The sequence below is a fragment of the Diachasma alloeum genome, unplaced genomic scaffold, assembly GCF_001412515.2.
Source record: "Diachasma alloeum isolate Michigan unplaced genomic scaffold, Dall2.0 Dall_scaffold_00521, whole genome shotgun sequence".
NCBI classification, from domain to species: Eukaryota; Metazoa; Arthropoda; class Insecta; order Hymenoptera; family Braconidae; genus Diachasma; species Diachasma alloeum.
This window is the reverse complement of record NW_021680653.1, coordinates 69,099-90,813: the sequence shown is the minus strand read 5'-3', so window position 1 is coordinate 90,813 and position 21,715 is coordinate 69,099. Positions and strand designations below refer to the sequence as shown.

The 21,715-nt window shown below is 38.0% G+C and overlaps 2 protein-coding genes across 2 annotated transcripts; one reads left to right on the top strand and one right to left on the bottom strand.

Annotated features, from left to right (window-relative positions):
* Positions 1 to 995: 995 nt before the first annotated feature.
* LOC107042785 (alpha-(1,3)-fucosyltransferase 6) lies at positions 996 to 3,044 on the bottom strand. The gene is made up of 2 exons (XM_015263971.1): positions 2,932 to 3,044; positions 996 to 1,977 (listed from the first exon to the last, which is right to left on the bottom strand). Exons 1-2 carry the CDS (start codon positions 3,042 to 3,044, stop codon positions 996 to 998), a joined length of 1,095 nt encoding a protein of 364 aa, XP_015119457.1.
* Positions 3,045 to 4,334: 1,290 nt separating this feature from the next.
* On the top strand, positions 4,335 to 21,372 carry LOC107042796 (armadillo repeat-containing protein gudu). Its single transcript, XM_015263983.1, has 8 exons — positions 4,335 to 4,706; positions 12,231 to 12,521; positions 12,586 to 12,834; positions 13,969 to 14,523; positions 17,943 to 18,347; positions 19,048 to 19,269; positions 21,081 to 21,196; positions 21,272 to 21,372. Exons 1-8 carry the CDS (start codon positions 4,335 to 4,337, stop codon positions 21,303 to 21,305), a joined length of 2,244 nt encoding a protein of 747 aa, XP_015119469.1. The 3' UTR covers positions 21,306 to 21,372.
* Positions 21,373 to 21,715: the final 343 nt, after the last annotated feature.

The window sequence follows — 21,715 nt, the reverse complement described above, 5'->3', positions numbered from 1 at the left end:
TCTATATAGAACCACCCCAGGGTACCTATGGGGAGCAGAGAGTGGTAGGAAAGGATTGACGATGAGGGAAATCAGGAGAAGAGTAGTGTCCTTCCTAGGCGTGGTGAATAGACTAAAGAAGGGAAGGCTAGTTAGGGTCTATTTACAGAAAGAACTTAGGGCTCTGGGAAACGGTAATCCATCTGTATGGGGTAAAGAATTGAGAGACGTTCTGAAAGAATGGGGGGGAGCGGAATTCATAGAGATCTTGAAGAGTGAGGAAGTGGAATGGAAAGCGTTCCAGGAGAAGTTGAAAAAATATTTGGAGGGGGGATAAGATGGAACGTGAGAAGGATAACTGCAGGATACGTAAATCCACTTTCAACCCGTGCTCTGAGAATTTGGATAGACCGGACCTGAAGGAAAGATATTGGGGGTTAAAAGGGGTGACGTGGGGGAATAAGACAAGGTGGGCTTGGATGCGGTGCGGGAACGTAGGACGCGCAGGACACAAGGGATATAAAGACATGAGCTGTAGACTATGCGGGGAACCCAAGAGAACCTGGAACATGTATTGGAGTCACTGATCTCTATACCTGGGGTGTCACTAATTAGATGGAATGTGATGGTCACATCGTAAAAATGTCACGTTTTTGGTCACGTGACGAGAGATTGTCAAGATTATCCCTGTCACATGACCGTCACTGACATGTCATATCATTTTTTCGCTTTCATTATGTATGAGTTTACGATTTTTCATCAGTCAGCTTCATTCAATTGCAGTCATATAGCGCCCACGCCAGACTTTAGAACAGATAGTGCGGGTTTATTATGCGAGATATATTTATACATTTCATAACCAGGCAGATTTGCATTTCGCATTCTTCTATAATAATAGTCTCATTCCGAATTTTTACTTGTTTTTCAGAAACTCAATGTTCTGTTCTTTACCGTTTGGATACTGAATTCGTCCTTGTGTACTCTTCTACATGCTTTAGTTTATTTGAGACGAATAATCAAGTAGAATCAGGACTCAGGATGCAGTCTTTTTGGCTCCAATAGTCACTCGGATTTACATAATATTTTGTTGTGGATTTATTGAGCCACAATGCCTGACACAAACGACAGTAATGCTTCGGCTCAGATCCAAAATATCCGTGTTCATTGAGAACCCTCCACTCCCTCCTCCAAGTATGATATTTTACATATTTCTCATCATCCTCATCAATATACCTTAAATAATTAAATAAATCCTCTGGTGAATCGAAGTCTTCGACATGAATGTACGAATGAGGAGGCAATAGTCTCTGGCAGTCCCGCTTCGGAGCCCCCATAATCACCGGTACAGAAAATTTGGAATAAGCATTCCAAAATACTTTTTCTGTCAAGTATTCTCTGCAGTTTGAATTCTCAAACGCTAAATAAAATTTATAATTATTTAACACAGGACAATCTTGATAGAAATGGCCTGGACAAGCAGTTCTGTTACCCCCTAAACATGCTCCGAAGATGTCTAAATTTTGTTCAGATTTTTTAAAGAGATTTGAAAGTATCTTAACATATTTCCATCGATTACTTGCTTTAGTTTTTGCGCAATTGCTCCCCATTATTGCAACTAATTCATGTTTTTTAGGAATTTCTGGAAGATAACCAGTAATTTTCCGAGGTTGATCAGTGCTGTTAGCTTCTGGAAAGGCTGAGTTTCTGATTGTGCGACCATAGGGCACCCAGACATCACTATTGGATCGATAAGTCATAGACCAGTTGAATAATCCGTTGTACGCTGGGTAGAATGTCGTATGCATTGGAGATTCATCTGTTAGAAAAACCCAAATTTGTTTTTGATTTCGACTTTTCCGCGACCACTTCGAAATTTTTGTAGCATCTTTCTTTGTCATTCGTTGAAGGTGAAATAGTACGGCGTCTGCCATATCTGAGTCTTCATCACTGTATGTCAGCTCACAGGATGTAAGAGGACAATTTTCCCATGGAGAATATCTTGAAAAGTAAGTAGTATCAAAGGAAATTAAGTTTGCATGTGAAGTTTTTAATTTGAAATCAGGGATCCACTCTCTAAAAGATCAACTCTCTTATGACTCAAAAATGTTTTTCATTTTTCATTTTTTTGTGAAAGGCATACATTTGATTTACTTTAATTTTTGGAAGTGGACACGTCTTAAGTTCTAAAATCTTGAAACCTCGAAAATTCCGGGTTTTTTTATAGATTTCACAAAAAATTTCTGTTTTTTCGGGTTTTTCAGAACAACGAACTTATAACCCTTCCCTTATTTTATAACAATAACAAAGGTGTTAATCGGTTTATTCTGGAGAATGCAAGGAGTTGATAGCAGAACATATGGAACTAACTTCTTTGATGTTAAAAAAAAAATAATGGCGACAGTCTCGCCAGAAATAAATGAACAAATTTTTCCTTATACACGAGCTCTTATAGGATTTATGTTGAAATGTATAATTCACCTACTATAAGACTAAAAATAGAAATAAAAATAGAAGGTAATGTGTAAAACTATACTGAATCGATGGCCAGAAAAAAATTTGGGGTACCCGCACAAAAAGGGGAAATATTTGAAAGATTCTATCCCTTATAAGCGCATGTTAGCGCATGCGTTCGATGCATTTTGTCCATTCCATTTCTAAATAATAAACGTGGGTTGGTGGATTGGAATTTTGATCAAGATAAAGGGAATAAATCCATCTCTCAGTTGAAAAAAAAAATCTTGTTTTTTAATACTTGCGATTTTGGATAACCATCCTTAACATTCCTCCAACTATAAAGTAAATTTTTGAATATTTCTTTCAGTAATCATCATTTTCCAGAATAAGTTTTTATTCAATAAGATTTCAATAATTAAATTCTTAAGTCACGCTTTGCCACTTCAGTGTTGCACCATTAAAGAACCAAACGCGGCAAAATTTTTTAACAGTTTTTACCTTTTCGAGGGATTGAAACGATGGATGTGACGATTTTCGAGTGTCAAGCCGTACTTCCATACTAAAATAAGCTTTTTCGCAGGTGTATTTTGACGTTCTGTTGAGTGTTTCATGGTGTTAGCTGACTTTGAAGTCTCAACTCCTCTCTAACAATGGAATTGTGAATCAAAATTATACAAATATAAGCATGCATTATGAATGAACATGTATACACATATATCTTCAATTGAACATAGACGCGGTATTACGTAGTAGCGATGTTGAACATCAGTTACACTTCTATTTTTTTTCTCTCGTATACCCTTTCGAGTTTTTACGATTAGACCGAGGGAGAGTCTCAATGAGGAGAGAACCTGACCAGATACAGGGCGCGTTTCGCAATCGACTTAGTAGCAGTAGCAGTACTGTAACCCTATCTAATTTCGCTTTACTGCAGCTACGGTAGTTGATTCCGAAACGCACCCACAGTCAGCCTTTACAAGACTCCCGCGCTACGATGAAACTGCAAGAATTAACAATTAAATCTAAATAAAGAATTAACTGTCAATTTTATAACAAACTTGATTACAAAAAGGTCTCGTCGCTGAGGGGTTAAATTATCCTTCATAAATAAATTAAAATATATTGTTTCAATTTTCAAATTGTGATAAACTATAATTGACAAATTAATATTTTAACAATGAAACTATTTTTTAGAACTATTTTATTTTATCTTTTACAACATTTCTCTGTCAAATGTACTGCGCCGCTAGTACGCAATTGACATCCAATTCCAATATCTCTAATGTTTTCTTAAATCTTTATTGCTTGATCTATTCTGTCGAACCTTTCCCAAAAAAAGCACAAAAGATAACTCCTTCAGTGCATCATGAAATATTTTGTTACTATGCAAAATGATTCTTAGATAGTAAAAATTTATGCCTACTTACAAATTTGATGTCTCCAACTCCAATAAATCCATTTGAAAAAATAAATCCCATGAAAAAAAGGGCGGTAAAAATTAAAATTGATAAAATGTATTGATATGTTCTCGTTTCACGTGCTCTACACATTATGAATGGAAAAGACAGGCTCCACCGGATGGAGTCACAGTCACCTGTTCGTTTGATCGATACTATTGAGTCTTTCTAACTCTCCACTAAATTGAGCTCATCAAGTGGAAAGAGGATAATCAAGGCGCACTTCAAAGCACTGTATGAGGTGAGTGTAGTGACTGTAAAACTCTTCAATCGTCGGAAAATTTCAGGTTTCCATGGTTTCTATTGTAAAACTGTTGACACTGTTTCACGATGGAAGTTATGGAAACCAACTCACTCAGGCGAGTCGTTTAACTCCACTTTTAACAATCCAGAGTTGGAGGGAGTCAATTGTATTTCAAAATCCAAAGGGTTAACAGACTTTGCATGATGCCGGGTAATAATAACAAACGGAATAGTTCCAAAAAATCTCAAATGACAAAGGGCCCGAAAAAGGGGAGTACGTCTTCACTGCAAGCACCCACCTCAACCACTTCGGCTAATATTATTGGTTCTATTGGAGGAGAGCCTGAGGGTCCGAAGCATCGGATTATCGATGAGACTGCAGAGGAAGAGAGCTCTGATGATGAACTCGAATCTGGAAGTGATGACGAGACGAATTATGTCAAGGAGGAATCGCCAGAAGTTCCTTCAGAGTTTTGGCATCTTCAGAAGTTGATCAAGTATACGAAGGCCGGCAATCAAACAGCCACGACAGTTGCCCTGTGTTTGTTGAAGAATTATGAACTCGACAGCAAGGTAACGTAACAAGGAACCAGGGAGAATGACAATTGTGGAAAGAAAATTGAAGAATTTGCAAATGATAGAGAGGAATTATCGAAAGGTTTTTGTAACTTCACTTACAGATAATTGCAGTTGAAAAGGTTAACACATTGCTCGAAATTTTTTTTACTGGACTTCTATTGAAAATTTTATTAGTTCTTTGCCGATTCTATTGACAAATTCAGCAGTTTTTCTGTGCATTTTTTCGTCAATATTAATATGCAATAGAAAATGTTAAAACTAATTCTACTCAGATATTTTCTATAGAAAATCCTCGGCCGAAATTTTCTATTTATTGTTGTTAATTTTTACCTGACTATTATTAAAAAACTGGAAATGTCCAGGAATTCTTATAGAAAATATCTCAATAGAATGAGTTGTATGGAACAATGAAATTCTATTCATTTTTTGCATGAAATAGTTTCTATTGGACATGTTCTAAACTAAATAAACGTAATCGTATAGTTCGATACGAGTGAGACGGAAATTTTCAGCTCGTGCAACTTCACACTCGAGAAAATTCCCATCTCACATGTGTCGAACAATATTTTTTTATTTACGAGTAAATGAAAAGCACTTTTCGATACGGGGTGAACGTAGGAAATAGCAGTAGCAGTAGTGTCAAAATAGTAAATTTCGTTACGAGTACGGAAAAGAGTTTTGGGATTATATCACTCGCCTTCGACTTGTGCTATAAACCTCCCACGAGCCAAAAAATACTTTTCCCACGAGTATCGAACGATATTTTTCATTACAATGTGTGGAAAAGGGACGTTTTAGGCACGCGAAGCGTGCGCCAAAGGCGAGGACTGGTCAACCACGCGAGTAAAAATTTTTTTTCGCGAAGCGTGCCTAAAAAGTTGCTTTTTCGCACAGCGTAAAGAAAAATAAATTTCCAACAGAAGTCCAATAGAATTTGCTACAAAGGCGCTTGCTTTACAAGCTGAAAATGGCAAAATAACGAATAACATTAGTAGCGAAGCGGTAAAACGGTTTAAATCGATTTTGACTATTTGACTATATATAGTGCATAGAAAATTTCGATATATTCATAGAATTTCGAGATATTCATAGTATCATCTCCAAATCTAAGGCGAATCTAAGGCAAATCTAAGGCGAGAATATCTCGAAATCTAAGGTCGATAGTCGAATTTTTGTCGAGACGTTGTTTGGTGAGGATCTAAATGTAGGGTAGATGTGGGAGGTGTTGTTCCAGGATAGGCCGAAAATTAATTAGAACACTGATTCATAAACCGTCACTATATTTTAGTGGAATCGAACCACTTCGTTAACCGTAATATTTACACTTTGGTTGAACTAGTTTGTTGAGTGTCTTAAATATTAATACCTACAGAGGTTGATGTACTGAATTGTTGAATATTATGATGTATGACTTAATTCTCGGCCTTTTTCGACAATTTTGACATTTATTTATAAAAAAATGAATACAGATCTAATCTTGAAAATAATCGCCGTCACTTTGCATGCATTTCCCCCATCTATCCGGCAATTGTCGGATTCCGGCTGGAAAAGAAGATGGAGGTTTTAACTGGATGAAGTCATCAATGCTCTGCTGGACTTCTTCAGGAGATTGGAACTGGGTATTCATCAGGTGATGTTGTAGCGCCCGAAAAAGGTGATAATCAGAAAGCGCAAGATCTGGAGAATACGCCGCATGTGGGAGAATTTCCCACCCCAACGTGGAGATAACTTTCAGGGTTTCTTTTGCTGTGTGTGGCCGCGCGTTGTCCCGTAGAAAAATTACTTGCCTCGTACCACTACCAGTTAAAGGCCTCTTTTCCTCAATAGCATCACTCAATTTCACCAGTGGTCCTGATAACGCTTAGCAGTGACGGTTTCCCCCTGTTCGAGTAACTCATAATAGATTACACCTTTGGAATTCCACCAAATACACAACAATTTTTTCCCGTGAATGTTCGGTTTTGCAGTACTCGTTGACGGTTCCTCCGGATATTCCCACGACTTTCGCCTCTTAGGATTGTCGTAAAATATCTACTTTTTATCCCCAGTCACAATTTTTATGTAAAAAGTCTTTTTGTTTGAATCTGGTCAGCGTCGACTGCGTCGACTTTTGTTTTCTGAGGTAAGATGATAGGGCACCCAAGGACCTTCCTTCTGTATCCTCCCAATTCTTTTTAAACGCCTCGAAATAGCTGATTGAGTCACTCCGGGAGTATCAGCAAGCTCCTGATGTATTTGGCAGGGATTTTCATTGAGTAGGTTGTCCAACTCCTCGTCCTCAACTTTTTTCGGCTGCCGAGGACGTTCTTATCCTGGAGATCAAAATTTCCATCCCCAAATTTTTTGAACCACTTTTTACATGTGCTATATATAAGATACAACACTCTCTCCTAAGCCCGAACAAATAATTTTCCGTACTGATCTTCACTTTTCCTCGTGCGGGAATTGGTATTGACCCTTCTCCAAACTCGTAAAAGTGAAAATTACTACGGAAAAATATCGTTCACAGCTAGTGCCATGGGATTTTTTACTCGCGTGGAGTTGGCGTCTGAGCCAAAGGCGAGGACTGGTCAACCACGCGAGTAAAAAAACCTCATGGCACTCGCCCTGAAATATACTATTCTTGTGCTTCTGCAGCCGTTTTTCCAAGTTGGAAGGTGAAAAGAAGGGAGTGCCTCAATTGCTGCTTGTCGAGTAACATTTTTATTTACTGTTTTTTGAGGTTGTGTTAATCGGACCACAATCGGACTTGAGTGGTTTGATAGCTCACAGATGACGCTTCAAAACGCTCTTTATTGCGGAACAGTACATTACATGCCCAAGCCTTGAAAAACAGATCACCGTCCAAAATTGCATCCCACGTGCAAGATTGCCTTCCGAGCCGAAGGCGAGGATGGCAAGCACGTGGGGTAGGGTGATATGTTTTCCATGGCGAGGTGTGTATATTAATTTTCGTGTCGAAGGACCTGCAAAACGTCAATTGGTGTCGAAAATTGTGTTTTTCAGGTCCCGTGACACGAAAAAATTATTTAATTCAAATAGGTGTTCTAATCAACTTAATCTAGTGGCCGAGAATTAATTAATTAAACTTAATAATTAATTAACTTAAGTCATACACCTAGTAACTATTGAATGTCTTTGATAATTGTCTCTGATAATTCACTGCACTTGAGATATACTTTCACGTGATACTACCATTTCATACACGTGCGATCTTCTCAATTGCCAGATTTCAACTAACTTTTCGGGGGTTTCGCGATCCCCTGACCGCTCAACCGAAGGTTCCCGATGGTGCTCGAGGATTGTCGGTACACTGAGAGAAAAACAAACACGGTGTCAAACAAATCTTGTTTGGGCCATAAAATCGCTGGTTGAAAATGGCCAGAAAAGAATTTGTTTGGTTCGAATTTGAAAATCTCAAGCATGAATAATTGTTCTGCTCTCGACAACAACGAAATATTTGACTTAGGAGACAGATAATTCACACCAGACGGTGCCTTTTCAGGATGAAAATATCTCATATAGAGGAAAATTTATTAATAAATATTTTATCCCTAAGTTACAAGATTGTTATCATATCTGCCGTGAATTGGTAAACTAGGATAAGTGCAAAAAAATAAATTTTACAGGAGAGCTGAAAAACTTTTGCTGCCTTTGTGAATAGGGTTTCGAGGGTATTGGCGCTACATTTTTCCCTTTTTATTGGGTCTTTTTTTTAGGTACCAGTATCACGCACGCAGGATGTAATTTGAGTAAAAATTCTGCACTTATCCTTAGTGACTAGATTTTCGGGAAAGATAAGTCAACTTATCTTTTTCGATGACTCAATCAACTGGATATATGTTGACTTATCTCCTGGTGCTCTAAGTAACGATGATAGTCAATTGACCGATTCTTTGAACAAAACGCAAAAGAAGTTCATTGTATCCTTATGACCCTATGGAACAGAAGTAAACAATATGTCCCCAAATACATGGATCATGTTTATTCTATTTCTCCATGTTTCATCTCGAACTGTGGTCTTGGTTGGACGATGAAAACTACTCAAGGGCTTATTTTTTAAACAAAAAAATTCAGTTTGTGGGGGAACTCGGTGGGGGCAAAATGGGGTTTTCTTGAGCTTACACGATTCAATGGCGGCAAAGTGATTATTGCGGGAACATGTACGATTGACTGGGGGCAAAATGGATATGTCCTGAACTTATACGATACAATAGGGAAAAAATCGGTATTTCCTGAACTTACATTATTTAATAGGGGTAAAATGGGTATTTCGAGAATTCGTACGATTGAATGAGGGCAAAATGGGTGTTTCGAGAACTTGCACAGTTGAATCGGGGCAATGTGGGTATTTTGTGAAGTTCTGATATTTCATAGAGGCAAAATGGGTATTTCCAGAATTTATACGATTGGAAGGGGGCAAAATGGGTATTTTTTAGACTTGTGAGATTTAATAGGGGCGAAATAGATATTTCTTGAGCTTGTACGATCGAATAGGAGCAAAATGGGTCTTTCGGCAACTTGTAGGATTGAATAGGAGCAAAATGGGTATTTGGAAAAATTGTAGGATTGAATGGGAGTAAAATGGCTCTTTCCTGAACATGCATCATTGAATCGGGACAAAATTGATATTTTGGGACTTTACACCTTATTTAGGGGGAGAGGGGGACCCGAGTTAAACTTGGAAATCTGCAATGGATGAAAATAACTATTGAACGGCTCTTGATATATGATGGGCACACCTGAAAAACTAGAAAGAAATCGGCCCCAACCCGTCATGCCTCACACGTTAAACGGAAACCTCAAACGGAAACCAAATACACGAAAAAGAAGGGCCTCGTTCAATGTATGGGGAAAAATGGGTTGGGCCCGATTTGTTCTCAGTTTCTCAGGTGTGCGATGATATACCAAAAGTCATTTAATTAAGGGCCACAAAGAGAAAATTGAATTTCACGAGGGTTCCAAGGGGAAAATTAAATTTCACGAGGGTCATGAGGGGAACATTATATTTCACGAGGAGCAAACGTCACGAGGCTCACGAGGGCCACACTGGAGATTTCTTGTCTTTATCCCTATCAAGGAGGGGGGGGGAGCAAGTAAAACTTGAAAGTCTGCGACGAATGCAAATAACTATAATACGTAAAAAATGTATAAAATATAGTATACAGTATTTTACATGTTAGAAATTTTGAGGGCACCCAGCAGGATCAAAGGTCACGGGGCTTACGAAGGCCAGGAGGAAAAATACTATATTTCGATACGAGTGGGACGAGGCGTTTGAAATTTAATTTTCCCCTCGTGAGTCTCGTGACGTTTGATACAGTGAAAATTAATTTTCCCCTCGTGGCCCTCGTGAGAGTCGTGAGCTTCGTGAGCTTCGTGATGTTTGGCCCTCGTGAAATTTAATTTTCCCCTCGTGGCCCTCATGAGCCTGGTGATGTTTGATTCTCATGAAATTCAATTTTCGCCTTGTGGGCCTCGTGAGCCTCATGACATTTGATCTTCGTGAATTTAATGTTCCCCTCGCGAGCCTTGTGACGTTTTATTCTCGTGAAACGCAATTTTTCCCTTGTGGCCCTCGTAAACCTCATACAATTATTCAAAATAATTATCATATAATTTTTGCCCTCTATGCGACCGTACAAATTCAAGAAATACCCATTTTCTTCCAATTGATTCGTATGAGTTCAGAAAATACCCATTCTGCCCCCATTGAATCATATAAGGTTAATAACTACCGATTAAGACCCTATTGAATCGTACAAGTTCCCGAAAACTCCATTTTGCCCCCATTCAATCGTACAAGTTTCCGAAATACCTATTTTACCCCCACTCAATCCTACAAGTTCCCGAAATACCCATTTTGCCCCGCATACACCCTTTTAATATGGTGGNTTGTCCCGCACACACCCTTTTAATATGGTGGGCTTACGGCGTTTAAATATCCAGTACTCTTGCCTTTTAACTATTTTGTTTCGATATATTTGTTTGTGTTCAATTCCATAATTTTTAAAAACTAGAAAATTGCATTGTTTCTATAATTTTTTTTTTCCAATAAAACCGAAACTGTTTGAAATTTATCATTCAACCAGATTTAAGGGCCGTCTTCACAAGGGTCACGTGACCCAAGTCACCTTTACTAATTACAGCCAACATAATTCCCTGATTTTCATGAAAGCCAATTTCTGACATACGGGAGTCATGACTACAGGTCGGAAATTGGGTTTTATCAAAATGAAGGAATTGTTTTGGCTGTAAATAGTAAAAGTGAATTTGGTCACGTGACCCCTTGAAAGACGACCCTTAAAATTCAAACACTGGGGTTTTATAAATCTAAACACTCGGGTGTAAAATCGAAAAATTAGATAAGGGTCTGAACAAAGAAACCGGAATGAAAGTAAAAATTAAGGTTCGCTGGAATTAGGTGAAAGGGTCAAAGGAAGGGTTACGAGGGTTAGGTGCGGAAACCAGACATGAGGGTCACCAATGTACCAGAAAGATAAGTCAACTTATCCTTTTCCCATCGGTTCCACTTCGGAAGATAAGTCAACATATCTTCCAACAAGTTAATGCACTGCACTTATCTTTCTTACTTTTTCTTCGTACTGGGGTCAATTTTTGTTTTTTCGCTAAATCCCCTCGTGGATAGTAGCAGACCATTGTTGGGAAGCGATTTGCCCTTATCCTAGTTTACCAATTCACAACAGATATCATTATTATTGTTTCATTTAAGAGTTCATTTGTTTCCTGCGTCTATGAGATAGCCGAAACTAAAAACTACGATCTCTTGTTTCGCATAAAACAAAGAAATTTCGGTTGAGCGGTCAGGGGATCGCGAAACCCCCGAAAAGTTAGTTGAAATCTGGCAATTGAGAAGATCGCACGTGTATGAAATGGTAGTATCACGTGAAAGTATATCTCAAATTCAGTGAAATATCAGAGACAATTATGAAAGACATACCATAGTTTCGAGGAGTATCGAATAACGAAGTAGTAGTGCTAGAAATGACATTTCTTGCGTATACAGAGAATGCATTTTTTTTTTAACTACTAAGTCTATTTTTGCGACAAAAATTTCTCATTCCGCCGCACTCTCTCCATATTCGCCACAAAAAAATCCTTTTTTGATAATTTTCAAAAAACACTATTTTCTTGGCACAAGTAAGACTTGTTTGAGAACTTTGTCGTTTTTCTCTCAGTGTAGGACCGATCGTTTCACTGATAGATATATAGCGTATATATACGTTTCAAACAGACCTTTTTTGTAACCCTCAATTCGCTTTACAAAAAAGGTGTTTATAAAGTTTTCGCCAACTGCGTTAGATTCAGAGATATTTCTCGAAAATTCAGCGATGAGCCAAGTCAACTTGAACCATTTACCGCTTCGCTACTAATATGTTTCGCCCATAATTTGAGAGATAAAACTAAAAATTGTCTGTAAAAAAACCTTTGCCATTGAAAAGAAATCACCATGAAGTGAATTTTCACGATCATTATTCAAGCTGAATTAATTCCTAGCCAATTCAACGATCCATTCGCGAGATGGGTGGCTTGGAAGTTCTGGTGAATCTCCTAGAAACCAAAGACGTAAAATGTCAATTAGGTTCTCTCGCAGTTTTATCGCGAATGGGAAACTGTTTTGACACTCGTCGCTACCTAATCGACCTCGGTATCGTTTCCCCACTCATCGAGATGCTGAAACATCCCGCGAGAGACGTGAGGATTCTCGCTGCGGAGACGATGGCCAGCGTAGCGATGATGCGAAAAGCGAGGAAGCAGATTCGCGTCCGGAACGGTATTGCATTGATCGTAAGTTTCATCCAACAATTCTCTCTGCCGTAAATTATTAAAAAAATTAATTTATCATTTCAAGTTGGATGCAATGGATGTACCTGACAATGTTCTGCGTCGCAACGCTGAACAATCAAACGAAAGCGAGCGACAGCACGTTGCAGTTGCAATTGCATGTGCTAAAGTCCTGGATGCATTGAGCAGCAGCCCAAAAATTAAAGAAGAACTTCGTAAACATGGAGTTGTTTTTTTTATGAGTAGATTTCTACAATCGGCGCATATTGAACTCGTTGTGCCTATTATGGGAGCTGTTCAACAATGTGCAGATCTGGTCTGTAGAACTCTAGACTCACTTTTTTTTCTATAAAAAAATTTTCAAGAGAGGATACTGATTCAAGGAAGATCCTTCATCTTCCTGGAAAATTTTCTTCGACAATTTGATGGTTCTTTCGAATTTTCAATTTTCACTCATTCTCTATTTCCTTCTGGATTTCTGAATATTAAAAATCTTGTATCAAGTGAATCATCAAATTTTATCTCGCCTCGGGTCGCTCTGACATAATATTTGAATCAGATTATAGTAATCTCCTAAAGGGAGTAAAAATTTATATTAAAGGAAGTGCGACTATAACGAGAGTCTACTGAACTTTCCTCGCAACGACTCACAAGTATTAGTTTTAACAAGCTGCCCATCAGACGATGACGCGAGCTTTTTTGTAATTTTTTCCCGATTTTCTATCTCCATGTGTATTTAAGGGAAAAATCTGGTCCACTCTGTCTGAATTACTCTAGCTATACTGTATAATTAACTATAGAAGTCAAATCTCATATATTACATTACCATTGTATGTTTAGGATACATTCAATAGCAATTTGTACTGAAGGTATAGTGATATCCCACCTATTATATTACCTATTGATGCTGCTATAATTCCCAATTCGTTTAAACAATTCCATCTGCCTTCGCAAAAATCACTTTAAGGAAAGTGTGACCTCCCGTCTCATAAATTAATTGAAAATTATGTGCGAAACAGGGTGGAACGCGACGCCGAATGGGAGCCTTATGACACATTGCGTCACACATTTTTTGGACCCCCCCCCCTCTAAATTTTCACCCCATCACTGTACGATTTGTCTTCCGTAAGCTAAAGAAATTCAAATGGAGAAATCTAGAGTGTTCATACCGAGATTTGAGTTCCCCGAGAATCTAAATATTTCATGCCAATTGGGCGACTCTCGCTGTTGTCACGTCTTGCGCGTCAGTAGGTATCATTGAGCGAAACGAAAAAATTAGATTGAACAAAAACCGATCTCTATTTTATGGCCAACCCTACAAGAGATTTCGCATAGGGTAAAAATACTTTGAGATTCAGATAAGTGCCAAACCATCTAAGTGACACTGTTTAGTGCAAAAGTCTCAACCTCACTGAGATATTTTTATTTTTCTCTCTTCGTTCGTTTGCAGAAAGTATTTCGTTTAGCATTTGAACAAATGGGAATAATCTCAGAGATTGTTCGTCACCTTCGAACCGGTGAGTCGATAACAAATGGGAAACCCTCCCACGACCCTCATCCCCCAAAAATAAACCACGAGAACGGAACTGCTGAAGAAGAACATCCACCAGAAAACAAGAACGCCCTCAAAGCTCAGAGAGATCGGATCAAATTGGAAGAGAACTGTGCTTTAGCAATTTTCAAATGTGCCTCCAATAAATTAACCAGAGATATGGTGAGGCAGGCCGGAGGGTTGGACCCTCTCTGTCGCCTCGTCCAAAGTGAACAAGTACGTTCAAATAAAAGATTACTAGCTGCAGTCACTGGAGCCATTTGGAAATGTGCAATTAGTCCAGAGAATGTATCGAGATTCAATCAGAATGGATTAGTTGCATCACTAGTCCCACTGCTTGAGGAAAATGAAGATGAGGAAGTTCTAGCACATGTTGTCGGAGCGTTAGCCGAGTGCTGTGTTGATCCTGCAAATAGAGCAGTTCTGAGAATTAATAATGGACTTCCTAAATTGGTAAATATTAGTTTCTCTCTATTATTATAAAAATCCAAATCGACATCTGGTGATAATACTTTGGTACTCGAAATTAAAGCTCCGAAATTAAGGGTCACAAGGGTTATGAGGATCAAAATAAAAGTCACAAGGGTCAGAATAAGAGTAACCTTTAATCTAACAACGGTCAGATTATGGGTCATGTGGGCCAGATTAAGGGTCACAAGATTACGGGTCATGTGGGTCAGATTAAAGGTCGCAAGTTTGAGGGTCAGATTAAGGGCCCAAATAAGCGTAACAAGGGTCTAAATAAATGTCACAAGGATCAGATTAAGGGTCCAAATAAGGGACATGAGGGTCAAAAACTAAGGCTCACCAGGGTTAAAATAAAGGTCATGAAGGTCACATTACGGGTCCAAATAAGAGTCATGGGAGTCAGAAACTAAGGGTCACAGCGGTAAAATGCGGGTTATAATATCTCTCTATATTGTAAAAATTCTTTTTGGTGGTGAAAATTTGGTGCTCGAAATTAAGACTCCAAAATTAAGGGTCAGAAATGAAGGGTCAAAATAAGCGTCACGAGGGGTATAATAGGATCACAATGAGGGTCATATGGGGGTTGGCGAGCGGAGCGAGCGAGGGGCGTAAACCCCCTAGTTGTAATTAATGACGTTCAAATCGCCCATTTTTTCAATAAAAATCGAATGGTTTCATTCGCTTGATCATGACATATCTCGAAAATGAGTGTTTTTTTTTTTAATCGTTATTTTACATCGCTTCGACCCGGTGAGGGTATACTGCGATGATGATCAAGACTATGAATGGTTAGATCGCACCATTCTACCCGGCCGGGATTTGAACTCGGAACCTTTCGCATGTGAGGCAACGAACTTACCCACTGCGCCAAGCTACCGGGATTCGAAAATGAGTGTGAGACAAAAAAACTATTTTTCGTGTCAAATTTTCAGAGTCCTTTCGACATTGTCTCATGGAGTTCCTCATTCCCGAGCTAATTAATAGAATTATTGTTTGGGAAAAAGCGGCTAATTTATCTTTGAAAAAATTAATCGATTGCTCATTTTTTTAATTTGAAAATGAGCGCAAATGACATAAGGGCACCCAAGGCAAAAACAGCATAAAATTTGAAAAATATCGCTGTATGAGTTAGTATACTATTGAAAATGCCTTCATAAGTGTAAGTTATTTCATAAAAATGACTTCCATCGGATTAATCGTGGATTGATTCGAGAACGGTAAGAATGAAAACCTCCCTTTTCCCAAGCTTTGTTAATGGTACTTTACATCGCTCTAACTTGCCGGAAAGGTAAAATCCCATCTATTCTATTCAACCGCATTGCATCCACTTACATTGTAAGCTAATAAACCTATAAAATTATTGAAAAATTAAAATTATTCGAAATTAGAAAGGTCAAACAAGTCAAACGGGAACATCTGTTTGCCTTGTTTGAACCCGCAGAGTCGAACGTTCTTAAAATTGAAGATTCAAACAGAAAAAACCAGAAAAGTGATCCTAAAGATCACGAATTACCGGGAACCAAGGGGCTGGTCACTTAGGAAATCATTGGATCACTCGACTGGAAATCAAGGAAAAAATCAATGGAAATTACTGGAAATCAAGTGATTTCCATTTTCAGTGGTGATTTCTAAAGATTTCTGGAAATCATTGGAAATCACGTATGAACAAAACCTACAGGAAATCCTATAGGAAATGTTCGAATCCTCCATTCAATGTTCGAATGTTTCGAAATCAATGTTCTGAATTCGAACATTTCCTATAGAATTCACTATAGGATTTTCTATATAAAGTAACACACAAAATTGAGACTCGAAACCAATTGGTCACAGTGGTCATAAATCTGATAGGAAATTCTATAGGAAATCCTATAGCATTTTTTCATACGCGATCAATAGAAATAAAGGAATCAGGTGATTTCCGTAATCATTAGAAATCATACATAAGTGTAAAATTGAACTTAATTTTGCAGTTTCAAGTCTACAATTTTTGTTATGGTATCGGTGCATTCCACATCATCCAATCCCGAAATGTGACGCTATGAAGTTTTTGACGTCCTTACGTATTGTAACGTCATATAAAAAACTGCCATTATCGACAGATGCCTCGAGGTCGATGGAATTTTATTATTGGATTTTGTTTTTGGGGGTGAGGAATCCGAATATGTTGTTTATTTCGTCCTCCCGTCGCGCAATCATTTGTTATAAACAAATTAGTCCCCATTTTTAGTGACTAAATGTTCTTCCGGGAAAACAAAGAGATACAAAAAAATTGTTTCAACAAAAGTTACTCCTCTTTCTTTCACCAATAAAATGATTTCTGACTCGTCGAAATCGATCCAATACTTCCCGAGATACAGGATAAAGAGTGAGCGCGGGTGGATAGACTGCGCGGACGACGGGTGAGTATGGGCGCGGAGCAGAGTATCTGAGTGAATATCATTGGTTTGTACATTCTGTATTGCATTAGATTACTGTAGAAAGGAATAATATCTGTAATCTGCCGATTATTTCTATTTTCTCTCATACTCTTCATGTCGGGTAAGGGACAAAACGCATTCCATGTTTCGAGAGGACAACGTAAAAATGTCGCCAGCAACTTATAATGATAATGTATAATTCCTGTTATCGGATGAATAGAAGACCCCTTCATATTGAAGATGAAGATATCTGAAAAGAAAAAATGATAAATAATGAGTCAATTACATGAAAATTCATTGAAACCATAGATCGAAACATGGTAAAGGAAGGCACTGAACACGATTTACACATTGTTGAACATCATATGTTTATAAAATTTATTCAGCGCAGTGCAGTATGCAAACACAAACGTTATTCGTTTAGATACACTGCTCCGCGCCCATACTCACCCGTCGTCCGCGCAGTCTATCCACCCGCGCTCACTCTTTAGACTGTATCTCGGGAAGTATTGAATCGATTTCGACGAATCAAAAATCATTTTATTGGTGAAATAAAGAGGAATAACTATTGCTTGAATAATTTTTCTGTATCTCTCTTGGTTTTCCCAGAAGAACATTTATTCGCTAAAAATGGGGACTTATTTGTTTATAACAAATGATTGCGCGACGGGAGGACAAAATAAATAACATATTCGGATTCCTCACCCCCAAAAACATAAAATCCAATGATAAAATTCCATCGACCTCTTAGTGACCACGGGAAGGGGGTATTGCGTATGGACTATATTATCCGCCTGACCGTTATAAATACATTCGACCCTTAGGATCCGTTTTCTCGTCTCTTCCGTCTCTTCACATTGCCTTTTTAACTCTTTTAGTTCAGAAAAAATATTAGGAGTGTAAATTATACACCGCCTGTCAATTTCATCTCTCCTTCATGCTTAATTACTACCTAATTGTTTTCGAATTCTTTGGATGATTAATTAGATTAGATTATTGAGTTGCACATACGAGCCTCTCCTGGAGAACCTACCCTTGGTAATAAAGGAATGCGCTGAAGATGAACAATGTATGGATGTAATAAACGACCCATCACACTCCCTGGATGGGGTTCGCTTAGTCTGGTCCCTATTGAAGCACCCCAGCAACGTAGTCAAAAGGAATGCCTGTTGGGCTCTGGTTCCCTGCATAAAACGCGCTAAAGATTCACCGGAAATGGTCCGAGCCTTCGTGGGAGGTCTGGAATTAACGGTTACGTTATTAGAAACTGATGACACTGAAGTCCTTGCTGCTGTTTGCGCTGCTATTGCTGAAATCGCAGTGGATCCTGAGAATCTGGGCATTCTTACGGATCATGGGGTTGTGGAAAAGCTTGCAAGCCTCGTCAATACCGTAACTATTCCACAATAACTTGATAACTTAACAGTAATGTACTCGAGAAACAAATGATCTCCAGAGAAATTATTGAGAGAACTTTTTTGTAGCACAGGATTTCCTTACAAGAATGGTTTCTCAGTAATTTCTTCTGAAATGATTGATTATGAAGATAATCACATAATGATAATCACATAATGATAATTACATAATTACAGAAGGGCGATAATTCATATAAATTTCTCCAGTGTTTTTCCTTTTGCAATTTTGAAGGATATAGTACATTACATGCCCGAGCCTTGGAAAACAGATCACCGCACGATCAGAGCACGTAGGCTGGCCATCCTCACCTTCGGTTCGGAAGGCAATCTTGCACGTGGGAGACGGTGATCTGTTTTCCAAGGCTCAGGCATGTAATGTACTATTATGTCATTGGGCCCGGTTTTCGGCGATAAAAGCATTATCTTGCGAATGTGATTATAAACCCACATTCGCCAGATAATACTTTTATCGCCTGATGACATAATATACTATTTCAGGTCCCGTGACACGAAAATAATTTTATTGCCTCCTCGGTAATGAAAAAAATTATTAAAAAATATTTATCGTTTGTAGAATTTTACTTCCTTCATCGAATCCTGACGATAATTTTAACTTTGAATCTTCAGTTTTCGCAGTTAACAATTCTTTGGAAATAATAGTGAAATCATATTTACAGGAAGACGAACATTTAAGGGCTTACCTCACCCTGGCAATCGCGTTTTGTTGTGAATGGGGTCGAAATAATTACGAATTTGGACGTTTGAATGCGGTTGCACCTCTAGTCAATTACGCGAATAGTAAACATAAAGATGTGCTCAAGGGTGTTTGCATCGCTTTCTATCACTTGAGTAAAGAACCACTGAATTGTGTTACCATGCACACTTGTGGAGTTATAAAGGTAAGAATTGGAGGGGTGCGTTACTGAGAAAATTGGTGACAAAATCGCTTGGGGGTTGAAGACAGCCGCATGTATCCGGAGGGGTGAAAATTTAGGGGGGTGAGGGAGAGGGGTCTGAGACTATATTGTTATAAAATTTACCCCTCCGGAAACATGCGCTGATTTTTTATAATTAAAAAAAAATGAATTTCGGGGGAAATACATGATCGTGCGGTTTCTCCGGGGGGTTGAAGACAGCCGCATGTATCCAGAGGGATAAATTTTATAAAAATGTAATATCGGACCCCTCCCCCTCACCCCCCCTAAATTTTCATCCCTCCGGATACATGCGTCTATTTTCCACAGATAAAAAAACCGCGTGGGTGAATAAATTAATTAATTTATTGAATTAATTAATTTTTTAGTTCGAAAATCAATGCATAAAAAAGAATTGTTTAGAAAATAAATTTCAATCGTTTTTTCAACATAATTTAAAATTTTATTTAAAAAAAGGGCCCCTGCACTCAGGGTACAGTCCGCGCCAAAAGTCGTGCCTATCTTTCGCCAGTTTCAGCGTCATTTAATTAAAGAGAAACCAAATCAATAACGCGCTATTGAATACGCCTTCTGATTAGTAGGGGAGTGTTCTGAATCCAAATTTGAATTCCAGATGAAACTAAATTGAATTGAGCCCCGAATAAACCGAATTACCTTATATCTATTGAAAGAACGGATGGGGGCAAAACACCTTGTGGCTACGGCAAAAGTTGCTACATACCGTGGGTATTCAAACTCAAAAAATTATCTAGATATACGGCAATACCTTACATCTACGGGAAAAAGTGGATGGCCTTGCAGCTAAGGGAAAAAATACCTCACGGTAGATATAAGGCAACAAATACCTTAGATGTAAGGTAAAAAAAGTAACGGATAAGATACCTTAGACGCTGTGGCTAGACGCTGCCTAAAATCATCACATTTTTAAGAATGTCTCCTATTTTAAGCCTATCTTTGGGAAATGGCTTGGGATTGGATTCGGGTAAATTGTTGAAATAATGTTAGAACTAAATTTTAACAATGAAGAAAACCAGAATTTATTCAAATTATTAAATTAGAAATTTGATAAAATGAAATTTTGTGAAGCAGATGAGTTTACAAATCTAGATAATTTCCCCACTTCGAACATAATTTACCAGATCATATTTCCTATTTTTGATTGTTTGAGTTTCTGTCTCAATTCAACTTATTAGCAAAACGCCAAAGAGAAGACATCCATCAGACTTTTCGTCTCTGAATAATATCCCTCCTCCCGAGCTATCGTCATCATATATCCCATAAGTTTTGCGACATTCTGTATATTTGGAAGACAGAGCCTTGGGAAAATTTATAAACGTCATTTTTGCAGCAAATTTCAAATTGTTGTACAGTACAGTCTTGTTTATCTAAGGCAATGTAGGGGAAAGGGTACCTGGGATAAGCAAAAACTCGGATAACACGGAAGAAATAAAAAATTCGAAAATCTTAATAATTTTGTATATATTTGAAAGGGTACAATGAAATTTAGTGGCGACTACGACTTTGTTCCTTTTTTGTAGCATGGCAATGTTCGTTCATTGATTGTTGAAGGCCAACTGTTAATTTCAGCTCGCAGCTAAAGAGTGCACAAAACGTATTGTAACAATTTTATGCGACTCCATTCGTTTTATTCGAGATTTTTCGGTGCCTCGGATAACGCGGGAGTTTGGTTGATTGAAGGTCGGATAAATAAGGTTGTGCTGTACTCACCTCCGCCTATTACTAGATTAACTAAATCCATTATATAATGTTTTCAGCATGTATTACGTCTTGTTGGGTCTGAAGATCCTGAAGTACAGATCGCAGCAGCGACTACCATTCGAAATATCAGAAAATTAGCCCTCACATCTGAAAAAATGCAAATCGGTGAAATGTACGTACCCTTTTCCCATAGAACGGAGAAAATATGCCACGTTAGTAATTTATTCATTTGTTCGGATCTTTACAGAAATACGCTTGAAGAAATGGAGTATCACACCTGAAATTAAAAAGACATGTACGAAAAAAGCCTAAATAAATCATCAGTAACAGAATTGTGTTTCTCATAAATGGTTTGTATTAATTTTGGATCACATTTTTTTTTTAATACCGCAAGAACACAAAATTTTCAGTGGCCAATGAAATATTTAGCGCAGAATTCCCACATATTTTTTTTATAGTCCTTAATTCTTTAGGAAATTTTTTTCTAATACATCTTTTTTATCAGAGGAAGAGGTTTAGACCTCTTCCTTTGAAAATAGCCAGAAAATAATGAGAGAAATTCATTGTCGACTCATGTGCAATTCCTCGTCATTTCTATCGTATTGCTTGCAAAATGAATCACCAGAATCAGAATTACGTCCCATCGAAATGGTTTGCACTCATGATTTATCACGCTGAATTTTGTCTTCAT

Coding starts and splice junctions, on each gene's coding strand:
- LOC107042785 (XM_015263971.1), bottom strand. CDS start 3,044: ATGAAACACTCAACAGAACGTCAAAATACACCTGCGAAAAAGCTTATT. Junction 1,978..2,931: donor CGTTTCAATCCCTCGAAAAG/GTAAAAACTGTT, acceptor TTACTTTTCAAG/ATATTCTCCATGGGAAAATT.
- LOC107042796 (XM_015263983.1), top strand. CDS start 4,335: ATGATGCCGGGTAATAATAACAAACGGAATAGTTCCAAAAAATCTCAA. Junction 19,270..21,080: donor ACACTTGTGGAGTTATAAAG/GTAAGAATTGGA, acceptor TAATGTTTTCAG/CATGTATTACGTCTTGTTGG. Junction 21,197..21,271: donor AAAATGCAAATCGGTGAAAT/GTACGTACCCTT, acceptor GGATCTTTACAG/AAATACGCTTGAAGAAATGG.